This window comes from Temnothorax nylanderi, unplaced genomic scaffold, assembly GCF_030848795.1.
Source record: "Temnothorax nylanderi isolate EJ_2023f unplaced genomic scaffold, tnyl_v1.0 TNYL_tig0134_pilon, whole genome shotgun sequence".
In the NCBI taxonomy this organism is placed as follows: domain Eukaryota; kingdom Metazoa; phylum Arthropoda; class Insecta; order Hymenoptera; family Formicidae; genus Temnothorax; species Temnothorax nylanderi.
In genome coordinates, this window is record NW_027249196.1 from 157588 (window position 1) to 175477 (window position 17890).

Sequence of the window (17890 nt, forward strand, 5' to 3'; positions counted from 1 at the left end):
ATATTCTTTCGTTCGAAAGGTTTCGTCGGGTTGTATTTTTTCAAGCATCTCGAGATCGTCGAGACGTAGAAGCTCGCGAGGGGATGAGAAACGAAACAGCGTTGAGTAACTCTTGATTACTGGGGAATAGAAAGAATTGCGAAATACTTATTTCTTAACGAAAACTAATTGTCGGATATAGTATATTTGCGTAATTTACATTTTAAGAGTGGAGAGAGTGCTCGTTAAAGTCTATTGCGTAAATGCAATTGGAGTTGAAGTAAATAAGAATCTCGACTAGCCAATTATCACGGTTCAGCGAATCGAAGTTCGCGATTTAAAAGCCGAAGTGATCAACTTAACGACGCGTCGACGAACCAGTCTCTCGTGACTTCACAATTTCAACAAAATTACTGCAATGTCTGTTTCGCTAGCTGCTATTTAAACGCCGAGCGATCCTTCGCCGTTCTGGTTAATCCCTCGTTATATCACTCGTTACTGATAGCTTATCCGTCCGATCTCTCGTGGAGACATACTACTTAAAATGCACTTATTCCGTGTAATATAACAAATAAATTTTCAAATATCAGCAATAATTTTGTGCAATATATTTAATCATATCTGTGCTATAATGAGTATAAACAACACAAAATCTTTTTTAATTATAAGTTTTTTACAGTATAAATTATCGTTCAATTATTATATTCAGTTTCTTTTTATTTACTAAAGTCTTAATTCCATTATCGGATGATGACATTGATTATTAGAGGCAATTAAGTATAAGATTAATGAAGCGGATGGAAAAAATAAACGCGATTTTATTACGGTTTTGCTACGGTAGTTGCAAAGGCACGGACTGTGCCCTTTATCGATTTTCCATCCTGCAGAGAGAGGTCAGCGTACCTTTAAAACTTTATCAGCTACTTATACCGTCGTTTTATCGTTTTCCCAAGAAAATCATTCAATAAACTATATCGACATTCCTATAATAGGTAATCCTAATGTGTGCCAAAGATAGTCCAAAGCACAGTGGTTGAGAGTGTGGTTCTTGGTTGCGGATAGAGTTATCTATTAGTAATTTATTCCACTTTCAGCGAAACTAACATTTTCATTCCAACGGTGATTCTACGAAATGTCGAGGATGAATAATTCTCCATGCTTTCGAAGCAAAAGCGGGACATGCACAGAAAAATTAAAAAAAAAAAAGAAAACGTATCTCAGTAAATACTTTGTTAGGTAAATTTGATTAAAATATCAAAAATCTAGATCATAAAATAAAGTAGTGTATAAAATAAATTGTGTATCACACACAGTTACACGTATACACGCTACACATGTTGCATTAATAAGACTATGACATTATCTTGGATGACTTAATTGCAAGAATTTTAACAAAGTTGGAAAAAGAAGTTAATAAAAGGCTACTTACAATAAACTGTACTGTCGTGTCTAATCTATGATCTTCTAAAAAGGAAATTCTTCTAGTCTATCCCCCACAATCAGCCACTGTCAGATAAGTCAAATTTGTTTTGGGGTGACGACAGTACAAGTGCAATCTGATGGTGAAATCAACTGAAACGCGGTCCGCGCAGTCAGAAATCAATTGACATTTTTGAATGCGCCGCTTGGAGAGTCGAGATTAAAGTGTTCCCTGTCGTACGAACTCAGCCGTTCGAAAACGAATTACAGCCACGCTTGCGCGTATTGCAGTAAATGGATTTATCTCTCAGTTGGCTTTGCCATTGACGCGTCGTCAGCGAACATTATTCCGGGTTAAGCCGATTTGTTTTACTTAAACCCGTAAAATGGGCGACCTCCTATCTGAGTTAAAAAGGTAATTGAATTTTTCGATTTATATGTTATTATTCTATCGACACTGCCTGAACCTTTTTTCATAAATTTTGTAATGAGCCGATTTGATAGTCAACTGAATCCAAGTCTCTTAACCGTCATGATTTATTCAAATTTTATACAGAGCAGGGAGGAAGACATAATATAATACATTATAAATCAGCATCTTTCTCGAGCTTCTCGCGCACGATGGCGATAATGCGATTTCGATCACTATTGTCCGAGGCATCACGGTGTTTGGTAACGCGGTGGGCGATCCGCCAGCTTGCGCCGCATCACTCTCGATCGCACCTGTGAGGGGACGGCCCTCACTTTTGTCCCTCGGGACTGCGTCGGTTTACATTTAAATTTATAATCCGTCCTTCGGAACGGAGGGGGCTCCGTCCGAATGCTCGCAGTAAATTGATTTGCAGTATAACTCCGTTCCCTCGCCGCCGCCGTCGCGCCGCGCCGCGCCGTCGGAAGGGTTCGCACTTCGACAGTGAAAAGAGGGTACAGCATGAAAAAGACATGGAAAGCTGTGCAAGCAGAATGGCGAGAAACGCCAGGGTGGAGGGAACAGCGGATGACGGGTTCGAGGAGGGAGGAAATGTAAAATACGAGATGGTCTGGGCGCGGTAAGCGATTTCCGGTTGACTGACTGACATCGGTAAGCTTGGCGCTGCCTCCGGGCAACCTTCTCACCGTCTAGTCGATTTTCCTTCGCGTTCTCCCTGGGCTATCCGCAAGCGGACGTATATAGGGGGGGGGGGGCGTGTGTATTTGTTATGTGCAGACAACGTGTACGTACATACACAGGGGCCAGGATTCTCGGTACTCCGTTTTCCACTCGGAGGCTCGACCGCGATTAAGGTACTCCGCGACAAGACGCGCCAAATTGCATGGTATTTCGAGGAGGCGGTCCCGAGGACCCGCCATCCACATTGCCTGACAGCGATTTCGACAAGAACGCGTTCTTCCGAAGAAGTGACGTATGCTTGCCGAGATTTTTTTTTATACGTTATATCAACGGTCTGAACCAATGACGTTATCGACGTTCAAGGATTTTATTGTGTTTTACCAGGCATAACGAAACTCTGTCGCTCCAGTTATAACGTAAAATTTATTATGCCTTAAACAATTGTAGGTTTTTGTTCATTTATACTGTTTGATATTTAATACTTTAGTTATTATATTTACAAATTATAAATATAAATGTTTATATTATTAAATATAAATATGAATATTTGACATACGATTTAGTTCTCGTTATGCGTAAATTGCGGAAAGAGTACAGAATGAAAGCCTTCGACTGAGAATATTACAATAACAATTGCAATTATTCACTATAAATTGCGATATTAATTTATTAATACTCAAATAAAATTCTCTGATCGAGCATACGCCTATATAGTATCGAGTATACTTACAGAACGTCGACATTCTGTACGTCACTAGTGCAGCTGCAATCGTGACTTCGAAGTTTCCGCGTAGCGCGAGGTCTGTCTGTTTCGCATTATACTGCCAAGAAGCACGGTCCACGAGTTTCCGTTTTATACCCCGGTGAGCCAGCGCGATTATAAGGGACTCGGGAAGACAGGGCCGTCCTAAATTGCACTCGAGTGTTTCGTAACTCCTCTCGACGTTGTGACGATATTCCCTCCAGATGTAGTCCACAAAACCCTGTGCGAGCTCCGAGAGAAATCTCGTCGTTTCCTGTATAACCCAACGAGACACCACTTCCATATATACGTACGTAAGATAATTCTTATTAAAGAGAAGAAAGATGAGGGCTGAGAATTTTCGTATCGCGTGTGCTCTCATGCTCGCGATATATATCGAAGAAACGTGCACGCGAAGAAACTTGCGATGCTATCATCGCCTGACTACCGTGAAAAGAATCATAAAGTACGTGTAACGGAACTGCGGAAGGAGATCGTACAGTATAAAAGCTAATTACTTGATTATCAAATTATCTACCACTTTTTAAAATTAATTCTTAAATAAAACATGCTCTTAATAGATAATCATAATTTTTAGTCTCAAGTTTAGTTTTGTCGATTGTGTGTAGGAGATCTATTCTTTTATCTTGAAAAAAAAAAAGAAAAGAATTATTTTGGCACAAAGAAATTTAGTTCCCTTCCATATCCCGTAGAACAGTGGCAGCCGATTGACATACCGAAAAACCAGAACGGTCGGATAGCGGCCCTTGAGAAATCGCTTCGATCTTTCGGTCACGGACTCGGTTCGTCGTACGCAGGGAGGGATGAACGAATCGGACAAGAGGGGGGCGAAAAAAAGAGAACGAGGAAGGTTGCTCCACTGCATGAGAGAAAATCGCGCGAAATAAAAGCATCCAATTTCCTGCGAATCGTCCGTCGGATTTCTCGGCGGACTTCCTCCTTGCTCTTCCTCTCGTCGCGGCGGCGTCCGACCGGCGTGGCGCGAAAAGAAAGAGCACGAAGAGCCCGGTTCATGCTTTTCACTGCCGGACACGAAATGCCAAATGCAGTCGGTGAAACGTGAAATGCCGAGGATCGCGAGCCGAGGGGATAGGGTGACTCGCTGTTGCTGTGAACGGCGCGAGGAGCGCGGCGCGGGCACTGCCGGAGCGCGTCGTACTTCCTTTCGTCTTTATTCTGACGCAACTTGGCATTTCAATTATTTATATCGCGCTATCAACGGCACAATGAAATCTCCGCGACACGTCTTTCTCCTTTCTGCCTTTGTTCTCCGGCTTCTTACGAAGGTTCCCCTTATTTGTTTCTACCCTCGTTGAATACTCGTGTAGAGCGCAAGCTCTGCCATATACAACGATTTTAGAAATAAAATGGACACGGAGATAAGCTCAATATTCAAATATACTATTGATAATTCTTTGAAAAATTATAAATATTCGCTACGTCTCGAGTCTAAAGAATTGTTAACGAATCATTGAGAATTCCAACGGCAATGAAGGTAGTCGCTATGAGTAATCATGTTTATTTCTTCCTCGAGTCTTTCCCCAATACCAAGACAGCTTACTCGTACAATACTGGCAAAGCATTGTACATCTCAAATAATAAAGACAACAGCTGCGGACTTGAATGCAAGAGCCGCAAACTCCCCGCTGGATTGCTGATGCGGCGTGACGTTCGCTTATTTGCATCGCATAATTGACAATACCGCTATTCGTCAGATATTCTCCGCTCCTTTGGTTTTCCCCGTGTCGGTTCCCGTTCCACCTCCGACCCTTTTGCGGCTGTAACGATCCCTGATATCCTTTATCCTCTGACGATATACTTCGCGCTCGCCTGTCTCTCCATGTTGCACGTCTAACGAGTGAGAGAGAGAGAGCAAGCTTCATATCGAATCGCATAGCGGATACGTGTCTCTGGTGCGATTTCAAGTTTTTGAGCGAGCGTGGAAAAAGAGCTGAAGTAGACTCGCGTAAGCCGCATCAAAAATGAATACCTTTCTTCCTGGAACCGGAAAAGACGGGCCGAAAGTAACGAGCCCATCTTCCCAAGCCACGTGGCGCTTCAATTATTTATGACGTCTTGTTGATACCATCCTACACCAGTCAGTCACGCTTCTCATTGTTCTCTCCACTACTCTCCACCCTACTTATCGACTTATCCTCTTCTTCTTTCTTATTTTTGAAACATTAAGCCTGGATGTTTTTCCAACTTTTGCATCGAATAGATGTACATTTCGCATAAAGTACCCGAAAGTTTGTAATCCTACATGTGAAATAATTATATATGTACAGTCAAGTTAAATTAACATCATTAACGTTTCGTATTTTGCAATATCTTAAAAATAGACGGAATAATACGCGACAGTCATATTTTATCCGTAAACGAAAGCCAGCTGTTTGAAACTTTATCTGAAAAATGTTGTTCTTCATTACAAGCAACCAAGTTCGTATTCTCCGCGGAACGTTAACGGCATCGTAACTCGGATCAGAAGTTAGACCCGACCGGATTACGAGGAGATATATGTCCTCTCAGGCACCAATAGAGATCGAAGAGGATCGCGCGACGATCGGATCCGCGACCTAACCCGTCGAAGCCGCAAGCAATTAATTCATAAGCGTACGCTCGACACAATGGTGAACTATAGTAGCACATATCCGTCTCTTCACGCAACAATGGCTCGCGAGCATACGTACGTTGCGCGAATTGTATCAAGATGTGAATGAGCCAATACAGAGATAAAGGGCCCTGGTCCCTGGGATGCCAAAGATATTACTACACGAGAATACACGTCTCCGCGATTGTCTTGTTGATATGTTAATTAACGTTATTGATGTTAAAGCAAGACCGCCCCGAGCACCCAATATGGGTATCTATTAATCCTGTCGAACCACAATGCAGAATCGAGGTCGCGTTAACCGATTGTCTCAGTATTCAAATTGCATTATCCGACAAAATACATTATTGGCATGCGCTGCAAATCTTCACGACTAATATCAGATTTTCATACAAGAGTAGCTGAATAATTGATTAAAATTTTAATTACCGCAAATCCTTTGAGTGACATGAAATAAATTACGTAATGCCAATCTGCCAATCTATTTGCAATTATTATATATATTTTTTAAAAGTAACGATTCTTTAATTCTCGACCGACAGGCTATTGTTTTAGCATTGTGGCAATGTTATATTAGATATATGTAGGAGGTATATTCTGTATAGGTCATCTTTTCGTAGGAGGCTCATCGACGCCGCAAAATACTCTGGAATCTCGATAGATATTAATTAACCGAGCGTAGTATGGCGTATTTCGCCCGTTTTCCCTCTTACGAAGGTGAGACGAGACGGCAAGTCTGATTGAATCAGCATGATTCCCTCGTTGCGTATTACCCGTTGCGTAACCGCCTGATTCTATCCCGCTCATCCACCCCTCATGGATTCTCTCATTTCGTCCCTACCCCGAGAATCCTAGTCGACGACGCCTCGGGAAAACGAATCCTTTGAAGTCGCCCGTAATCGAAGAAGTAATTTCAGCGCGACCCTCGTCGGCAATCGTTTTTCCCCGGTCGTATAGGGTCGCGCGTCTATCCCACGAAATGTTATTATCGGAAGCGCCCTGTCCTTGATAAAGACAATTAGCAGCGTAATTCACGCAACGACTTCGCGAGCGCATTGAATAGAATTAAGAAAAAGTACATATTTATGTATGTATTTAACAGCAATGTACGTACATTGTATTTATATTTCGAAGCGATGATCGAAAGAGGTACTTGATTTGATAGCTGTATATAACTATGTCTTAATGAATTCATCATGTATTAATTTTTCTAGGTTTAAAAGAGAAATATATATCTCCCTAGTTATATTACTTTTGAGAACTTTTGATCTCTGTAAATATTATAAAGTATTTATGCGGATAAAGAAATTTCAGCATAAAGAAGAAAATTAATATAAAATCTGTTTTTGAGCCAAATAAAATTTTAATATTTATTTCGTGTTAATGAACATGTTTGTAGCGATTTTGACCGTCTGTTCGTTAAAAATTACGCAACGCAAGTAACTCGTTATCCGGCTGTATCTACATTTTTTGCCTTCGCTTAAAACATTGCTTGATTAGGACGTAGCATTGAGGCAACCGGTCAATTCTACGCTTGAATAAAGCGGACGTATTCTTGTCAATGGCCGCATTTCTTTTCTGATCTCTTCTACCTTCTCATATCGCGCGAGTTTTAAGTTAAAATTACTACCGACATTTTCCTCGGACGGAACCTAAATTCAATTTTACTTTACACAATCTAATTTAAGCAAAGCGAAACTTGTACTGTACGTGGCGAAACTTAGTTAACATTAAACTTCGCACATATTGGATTCAAAATACGATTCCTACCAAATTCAATCTGGAATAGCAAGTACAGGTCTTAACATCACGGAGAATAAAATCAAATTCAAAGCACGTATACTGGAGTTGAGCGTAGATGCCACTTTGTAAAGTAAACGATCTCAAAATGAAAGGCTTTCCCTTTTCTCGTCGTCAAGAGATTGAGAATTTCGCGGATCCAGGATCAACAAGACAAAATTTTAATACTCGATTGTAATAAATGCAAAGACAGCCCACAATAAATATGCGAGATAAAGGATTTCTATCCTGAGGAAGGCGATGCCCTCGAAAGTAATTTAAATATTCCGGACTCGGAGATAACAGCGAACAGAAAATTCTTACCCGACTTCACAGTAAAATATGCATGTTTCCTGAAACTCTACGACATAAAATTCAACTCGTCGCAATGCTCGGCGAGGAGAATTTCACAACGTTCGCGCTTAGAGTGAGTTAACAATTCTACGTAGTGCTATGGGGCAGTCGGATCGAAAATTGTTGAAATTAATTAGTTAGCGACAGAAAAGGAAGTATCAGTTCGTGCGCCCAGAGCTAATGGACAGCTACTGAGAGATTTTATCTTTTTGTTACAGGTGCGAGGGCGGCTGGCTTCAACTCGAGGGCAGTGCTCGCGTTTGCGGTCGCAACCAACGCTTCGACCGACCGGTCGTTCTCTTTTCAGACAAGCCGATGGCGATTCTACATATGCAGTGAGTACAGTACCTTTATCGCTTTATTTCAGTCAGCGCGAACGGTTTTTGCATTGTCACTTCGCTAAGTTAAAAGCAATAATTACTCCACTCGAACGAACTGCATCAATTACCATTAATTACGCTTTGCGTTATAATAAAATATCTTCTTAACAGAGAGAAGACTTTTCTACTTTATATACGTATAAAATTTGGAACATTCAAAGCATTTGTAATGGCACTTTAATGTTTCAAATAACATCGTAAATAGGAACGATCTTAAAGATTATCTGTTTTCGCCAAGTAACTCCGTGAAGATTATTTTCGTTTATCTTGCCGAAGTTGCGTACAAATAATTTTATGTAGGACACAATTTTCTCTTCAGCTTTCTGGAAATATAAGATTTCAGCAAGGACGATTGAATACATAAATACCTATCTGCATTGTCGCCAAAAAGGTTTCGCCGATTTCTTTTTTCGCACGTTTTGTACAGAACCATTGTGTTCCAGATGAATTGCGAGTGCGTAAAGTCGATTTAATGTTACTGCGCGAGTTACCGTCAGTAGCGCTATTGAGAACGGAAAACGAGGACGGACGGCAGAAGGATAGGTAGAATTCCAACAGCATTACGAAATAGGAACACGTTCTGAGCTAAGTGCTTCTTACTATCCCAAGCCGTTGCCCGATTCGAGTTACCCGAACGTGCACCAGTAACGCTCGTACATCGAATTTTACTCTTAAATACCATTAGGCACTGATATCGGAGAGAATTCGCGCTCTCGAATCTCCGTATCCTCGCAAAAGTTTATCTCGTCCTATAGGTATCGTAATAAATCGGACTGATTTCGATAATTTTGGAGAAAGAGCAAAAGCTCACAAACGACGTGGCGCAGAGTATTTACACGATTCGCACCTTATAAAAAGCGATTTCCATTATCAAGTAGCCCGGCTCTCGCTTTATCCGCCGTTTGTACTTGAACATCAGCTTCTGAGAAGAGTTTAATTTAAATGCAAATTGATTTACCTTTGATAAAGTGAAATGGGGTTTCCTCTGTTTACTGCGAAGGCGAGAATTATTTTTTAAATTAACTTTCTTGACGTCGTGCTCGCCACGTAACCGTATTTAATTATGCTGAAACTACCGTAGAGAAGTAATAACGTGAAATTAATAGCTATTCATGGTTGATGTGCTCCGAAACGTTACGAGCATCAATGGAAATGGAATGCAAATTAATTATTACGTTTGATGAAATGTATTACATCGATTAATTTATTTATTTAATGGATGTTATCTGGCGGAGGATGTCAACATTTTATGATTTTATACGTGTGTGTTTGCAACATTGTAATTTAGGATTAATTTTTGAACCAATTATTTCGTTTTCTCGTATTTATCGCGTCGATAATCAAATATAATTGGAATCATAGCAACAGGCAATTAATGCGAGCGATCCGTAAAATTTTCATCTGCTCCGCAGTCGAGGTGAATTGTTATGGCGGTCGTCTGAGAGCACCGAAAAATCTGAATAATTGATTGGTACATATTGTTGGGCCTCACGGGAGTCGGTAAATGGTGGAAAAGTTGCAAATTCGTCCGTAGGTAAATTCCCGCGCGGCTCTCCGCGCGGCGCCTCCATTATTTATGTTTCTTAATTGGCGCGTCCAGAAAAAGCGAATTCTGTCGGACAACGAGAAGCTTCGTTACGAACTGCTCATTAAATATTTATGGCGAAATCAGCGTCTGCGCGTCGTCAACTAAGGTCTGCGTATACATAAAACATCAGCAGTTTGCCACGCAACTCATTTCTTTGATCGCGGCGCAAGATTCTTCGAAGATGTTTCCGCGAAGGGTTTTGATGATTCACTCGAAAGAGACGAGTCTAAATAAACAGCGAGTATCACGCGAAAACCGCATTTGACAAACACGTACATCCCTTCGAAAACAGTTAATTTTATATATTTTCACTATCTATCACACGCATACATTGAAAATCGAGAGACTCGCAAGAGTAACGTGGCGTAAAATTTAATTCTGCTAGCCGGTTCTAAAAGTAATTTCATCATCCAATATGATGTTCAATAAATTTGTGGAGAAATCGCGCTTGATTTCTATCACAAATTGTTTCCATAAATTACATGCGAATGCAGCAACGTAGATAAGATAATAATTGTATCAAATAGCATTAAAGTAAAACTCGATGAGCGTAAAATTGATAAAACGTGCATGCTAACGTAATCCATAGTGAAACGTCATTTTGCAGAGAAATAATTCGTTTTTAGCTAGTAGGAGTTAAACCTTTTTTCTCTCTTCTTTACGTACACATTAATATCTAATTTATTAAGTTTATATTTGCCACACACATACAACTGATAATAATTTTAATTCTACAACAGTTTTAATTGTATGACGAAATTTCTTGATCACAACGTGAGAAAGTATGATTATTTGTACGATATTTGTTACATAACGGTAGAAGAATAAGAGAATTCGGAAGAAGTCCACTATCGAGAGTACTTTTGACCCGGAAATGTCTTTCGTGTTATTACTCGGCACTTTCTCAGCGAAGGCTCCGAAACGCGGCTTGGTTGGTATGAAATTTATATAAGTTGAGAAGTTGAGTGTAATGTGGCAAACCCGTCGCACGCGACTGGCATAAATGTGTCAAGAAATGATTTATGGCGGTTTAACTTCTACGCCCGTCCGCGGCAACTTCTTATATGAAAATATCTAGGAAACTTAACAACAAACGACAATCTATGAGTCGTGATGCGCGATATTTATCTTTCAATAAGAAATTAAACAGGATATGTCTATGGATTGGTCGAGAAAAAAGAAAAACAGAAATAACATTTTGTCGAATAGTTTTTATTATCACAGACGAAGAAAATGATATAATTATGATAGTCAAAAATTATCTCGCAGACGAATCGGAATGAAAAAGAAATGAGAAGAAGCGAAATTTACGGACGACTAAGCGTGCGCAGTGATATAAAATGGCGCGACAAATTTTTCATGAATTTTCTGGCTGAAAATTTCCTAGTGCCGCTTAATTGGTTAAATTAACGAGCCGCGACGAAAATTTCGTCGGATGGGATCCTCGAAAGTACACAATGCACGCGAAACGTCGCATAATATTTTTCACTGCGTCGGCTGTAAAGTAACGACACGTATCCAGCCGAATTCGAGGCAATAATCGGATTCCCATGAAATTTCAACGCGCTCATTTCCATAACTACGTCCTTTTACGTCACCGTGAAACATTGAAATGGACTGAATTATTCAACCGATAATACGCGGCTCATACGCGGAATACGGACGGAAACTTTGTCTGTTATGTTTCAACATATTGCATAATGCACTTTAAACTACGGCCGTTGTCCACGCAGGATATAAACCGTAATAAGGTCAATATACGATCTCGGTTTATCACGAGCAACGGGAGTGCTCTCGTGAGGAAAGTACGAGAAATACTCGTTTGCCTCGCTTATATTTTTCTTTTACCAATATGTCAGATTTATTCGAAAATCTCTTTTTTCTGAAATGGAATATGAAACAAAAATAACGAAATATACAACAGAAATATTGAACAAAGTAACTATCCACGTTTGTACGTTCACAGTGTTAGTAAAGTTTTGTTTATTGTGTATCACTAAAAAGTTTTTTCTAAAGAGATCGGCTGCACGGATCACTGCTTACTTCTCTTGCTTATTGTTAGTAGCAACTAACAGTAGCTGATTTGTTTAGAAAAAACTTTTTAGTGATATATAATGAACATAACTTTACAAAATTATTTTAAAAAAGATTTTTAAGAGGATATTGAAACGTTTATAATAATGTATAAATAAAAGTTCAACAACGTTGATTCCAAAAGTTGTTGAACTTTTATTTACACATTATTATAAACGTTTCAATATCTTTTTAAAAATCTTTTTTAAAATAATTTTATGGGTCCATATACTATAAAATATTTTCATAATTAAAAACGTAACAAAGGTGAAAGATTTAACACGAAGTACCTATATTTGTTAATTTTGTAGTAGCACAATTCGCGATTAATATGGTATATTCTTTCGCGGACTATTATTATAGATATTGTTTACTCTTAATTAAATAACTTTGACGTACGATCTTATAATTAGTATCATTTCTTGGACATGGTGAATCACACATATATGTCACAGTATATATTATATTTTGAAATTTCGGACAACCATGATCTAGATCTGGGATTTTACCGAAATATATCTATTAAATACATTTAATACTTTGCAACCGCATATCGTATGTATTAAGTGCAATATTGCTAATTTTCTCGCCGTTATTAACATTATTACAATGGAATTATAATACCTTACGATCTTCGTACGCGCGCACGGAATCGATGAATTTATTGTATGACCGAGTTTGCGGTATTATTTTAGAACGCGAGAGATGAAAATTAAACTAGTGGAATAAAATTCCCCGCCGGCAGCTATTTATTTTCTATTTGTGTATACGTAATAATAAATCTGCAGAATTTGCCATAGAGAATTTGACAATTTCGCAAAACAATGCTCGCAGCAGCAACGATGCTGCACAGTCGCATGCGAGAGGGTTGAAGTAAATTAAGCGTAACCGACGATGAGATTACTACTGAATTTTGGACAATTCTTGATGTCTTCATGGCAAGTTTACACCAAGTCTCTAGCGTACTACGTTTTGAGAGCGCATGTTTGCATCCTTCCTGTATCTCTTTCTCTTGAAACCCTCTCTGACGAAAGTTTGCAATCGCTATTTACCACCGCGGAGATACTAAACTACAAAGCCGCGTTTCCAGTTTACTTCGACGACCGTTAAACCGGATACTCGTTTCAGCTTTAGTCGAATTTCGGCTTGTTGTAAAGCTTCAACGATGTAGAAAAGCTTTCCGGCGAAACTTAATGTACATCTCACAATGAAATGAATTATGTGTTGAGACGAGGGCAAGCGATAACGATGCTTTTGCAATTAAAAGTGTTTGCGATTTACCTTTGCGATCTGCATAGGAAGTTCGAGGCGTGTACTGTTCGTGCACTCTGACAATCTGCATAATTATATGTTTTAGATGTTTCTTGCTTATGCCGGAGCATCAATCCTTTCTTTCACAACTTCTAATTTACATGCAAATTAATTCACTTTTGATGGAGTAATGCGGAGAGGTGCCTTTACTCGTGACGAAATTAGTTTATTAAATTAGTAGCTCTAATTTTTGCCATTATCCGCTTCGAGGTTGTCGCCGTTCGCAACATCATACAGTCACGTCAAACCGTATTTGATGTTCAATCACGTAACCGCAAGTTAATTTAGTTGGACGGCCATCGAACACCAAAGGACGGGCACTCTTTTCTAAGTTTCGCGGCATTTCCAGGCGGCTTAAGTCCTGCCATCCTAATTTTCGGTTCGTTTCACGCCGCCACGGCAGCCGCCTCGAACTTCCGCGAAACTTAGCCGGTCGACAATAAAATCGATATCTTGACAAAAGGGAACGACCTCTGGCAACGGCATGTCTTATGCGATCCATTAGGTGAATGAAAAGACAGGAAAGGCTTTGCGCCCACCTTTTTTTATAGCCTGCTATTATTCGTCGACCTCTTTCTCTTTCTCTCCCGTTCTCTCTCTTTCTCTATATAAAAGGCATCTTCGTAGAAAAATGTCTCCGGGCGAAGAAATGGAGTTCGTATGTTTATTTCAAAGTAGCTTCCTTAGTGTGCAGCTTCACGAAGGAGAACAATACGGGTCCTATCGAAATATCATTTTCGCGAAAAGAATAATATCCGATAGATTGGAGTTTTATCCGTCGGGAAAAGCGCTTTTCTTTTAGGTACCATCGATCGAATTGCTTTTAGGATACCACGAACGGAGCAGGAATGTCAGACGGCAGGAGATCTTCAATTTCTCTCAAACGAAATCACGATTGTGTGTGTCTCGTGAAAAATATATTCCTTTGTTTTCCAAAGATTGTTTCTGAAAATTTTATTATCGGAAATTGTTTTATTATTATGTTATTAAATATGGAGTGTAATACATCCGAACAAACAATATTAGGATTATCTTACAACAGAGAAAGAGAGAGAGACGTTGGCGAGAAGCCATAAGTAGAAAATCTGAACGAAGAACTCGTACGTCAAAGAATAAATTGGAACATCACCGCATATATAGAATTACTTGGAAATCTCTCGGTCTACCTACAATTAACCAGAAGCTACCCTTACAGCTAGTAGTCGGAACAAAAACGCTATCTAGAAAGGTACAGTAGAAGACCAACAGCAAAGAACTTTCTTATCCTTTTAAAAGCGAATAAAATAGTCTGCGTGTTACTTTCTGAATTGTTTAAATATATCCTACTCAAATTTCTTTTATTTAAACTATTTATACTATAAATTAACATATATACCGGAATCTTGTACTAAAATATTTACTGTAATTTTATTTCTCTGCTATTTTATCGGCAAATTAGGCCAATTAGAATATAGATTAGGTTGATTAGAATATAGATTCGTCTGCATATATGCAAGTACTGTTGTCAATTATTTTTTATTTTCACAAATACTTCTTTTTATTTCTTTATTTTTATTATTATTATGTAAGAGGGAAGGACGTGACATTTTGCGGCTACAGCGATGCATTTATTTGTAAATAGCAGTTCTTCTCCAAAATAATTCTACGTGTCTTATTGCTTGTAAATTTATATATCTTACAATTATAATTATATATTAATTAAAGATTCAGTACAAATAAGACTGAAGAACACTTTTTACTTCCTAATTTTATTCGATGATTGTTATTTAAAGTAGTAAGTAGAAATTAATAAAATCTTTCTCTCTCTCTCTCTCTCTCTCTCTCTCTCTCTCTCTCTCTCAAGTTACTTTTTTAAATATAATTACATAAGAGATATTTAAAAGACAGGCGATTGTTACAAAAAAAACCACTTCACAGTCAATACAGAAAATTGGAGTAGCACGAACCTTTCCACTAGCCTGAAGAAATGAAAGACAGATCGTGCGTGGAACCTCTGAGAGAGAGACTGCGGAGAAAGCCTATCGTGTCTTAGCTGCGGGTGAAACAAAAAAGACGGGAAGAAAGAGACGTCTTCTATATCCGTCGAACTGTGCTTTCGATTTTGCGCGTAAGCCCACTCTTCCTCTTTATACCCTTGTCAGACTGCAACCCTGATTGAATGGATGCGGGCTTGTGCCACGTCTGCAGCTCCGAATTGCTGAACCTGTCGCGAGGAAAGACGTGAAACAATCCTATATAAATAATGGAAGTAAAAAAGAGAGAGAGAGAGGAAGATATACGATTGTAACAATAACGATATTACGGTTAGACGGTTACTGTAAAATCTTGCTTACACAAGCCGCGGCCGTAGTAGTTCCAATTTCATAGACATACGATATTTTATTTTACGTCTTCGCCGTGCCTTTGTGCAATATCGCTTCGTCGAATAGTATGCGTTTCCATAAAAATAACACTCTCGCAAGCAGACGATCATTTCCCATCGTTCAAGACATAAGATTCTATTTGCAACGAATGAGAGGTTACCGCGCGAGGAATTGGACTGACGTAACCGATCCGGCTTAATCGCAGAGAAAAATTAGGTTCGTTATCCTTTCCCGGTGGGTATCGATTAGCAGATTAGTTTTATCGAGTGCCACGGGGGCGGATATCTCGTAGCGTATAGGAAGACGGAAAGAAAGAGCCTCGAATCTGATTCCGGCAATCTGTCTGCTCGAGTCGGACCCGAGTCACCCTCTCTTTTCCTCGCGAGGCCGGGGATACATTTTTCGAGATAATTTCCCGTCAGAACTCCCCCGGGATAGCTGTGCGCGCTCATCGACTCCGGTGGGATGGGGGGGGGGGGCAAGATAAGCCCGCGCAATATCGGATTCGAATCCTACGTACGAGGCGTGGGGTGAGAGCACCCTGGGGTACTTTCTGGTAGCCGAGTACAACGCGATGGCGGCATATCCCACGCGATCCACACGTGCGCGATTTATTCGCCGGCGCAAGATGAATATTTTATTAACCCATTAGGATAAGTCGACAATTTATGTCGAACGGATCTCGCGCGATAAAAAAGGATTTACTTAAGGGGACACGCTGAGATGTAGAAGCGCGCTAATATTTTAAGCATCGCTCATTGATAAAGATCTTTGTTAGCAGGCGTAAGAAAATATCCCGCGATAATATCTCACATAGATAAGCTTATAAAGCTAACAACGAATATTTTTAGTCTCTGTTTAGTCTCACGTGCTATTATCTGTATTTATATCTACAACGATATGATGCAAACGTTGAATATAAAGAAAAATTCTTTATCTGTCTTTGAAAATTTAGTTAATATATTAAGTATTATGAATTTATTCACATACACATGATAAACAATATTCTATTTAAATAAAGAAACACTTTTCTCTCGTCTTTTTTTTTAATAATAAATAAAATGCACTGCAACAGTAGGGGATTGAATTTTCGTATAAACACTTTCGCGCACCTTTGTCAAGGTGTCACGAGATGAAACACCTACATTAGGAAAGTAGAACTGTTAGTCAACACCTCATTATGAAAATTACTCGTGCTATTCCGTAACATCGTTGCTCTTCCGGCTTCACGTAAGATAGAAGAACGGAAGGCAAAAGGGAATTGCGCGCGCGCGCGGATGAGGATGAAGTGAATGTGGAGTACGCAAATTACAGGACCATAGCGATTAATGTTAACGACACGCATTAGCAGTCTTGTTACGGACACCGGCAGTCCCAATGCACTCGCTCTTGCCGAGAACAACCTGCTGACCTTAATTCGCGTGAAAGTGTTAAGTATCCTCTATACGTCAAATCTGTCACACACAAAATATCATCGATTTGTTGCGAACGTTCGAACGCTGTGAGCAAACTGTCAGTTGAATAATTGTTTCTGAAAAAAAAAAAAATGCAAATTTTATAAATAAATAGTTTCGCGTGTACCTCAATTTGTTCGTACATAGATATATACATGATAAGTATGACACGACACCCAGCACGGCTGTTACGTTATAAATGGTCTTCCATTTTCATTTATTTGCAATTCTTTTTCCGATGCAATTGCCCTTTTAATAAGTTGATTTTATAATGATAATAATTGCATATGGTATCGTACTTTTAGAGTTTCTCTCGCAAAGAATTAAATATTGCCATACTCAAAATTTTGGACAATTAGAAAGTTAACAGATATTTGTTATGCATTTTTTGTTTCTATGTTTAATAGAACTACATGAGATATCGTTATATCATACAAAGTTTGAATAATTAGCGTATTGTTACGCGCGCAATGAATCGCGCGTTGTCTAATTGGTTATTTGTGAAGAAGCATAGCGCGTAAAATACGATATGGCGTATTATTTTCCCGAACGTTAAGCAATTAATTCGTCACGCATATTATTACCGTCAATGACACGGCCACTTCCGCTACGAAAGTGATTAATCGCGTCGCTACCATATTTCCGAAGGTAACGCAGCCCTTTCGCGTGGACCGTCGCCCTCGGTGTAACGCCGTGCGTAATTGC

The 17890-nt window shown here is 39.4% G+C and overlaps 1 protein-coding gene across 6 annotated transcripts in view; it reads left to right on the forward strand.

The window, feature by feature from the left end:
• Positions 1-17890, forward strand: part of LOC139776976 (uncharacterized) — a 219396-nt gene that overhangs the window by 107169 nt on the left and 94337 nt on the right. For all 6 annotated transcript variants that reach the window (XM_071714086.1, XM_071714089.1, XM_071714090.1 and 3 more), the window contains one exon: positions 8235-8351. In XM_071714086.1, the coding sequence (XP_071570187.1) occupies positions 8235-8351 (117 nt within the window). The remainder of the gene's footprint in view (positions 1-8234; positions 8352-17890) is intronic.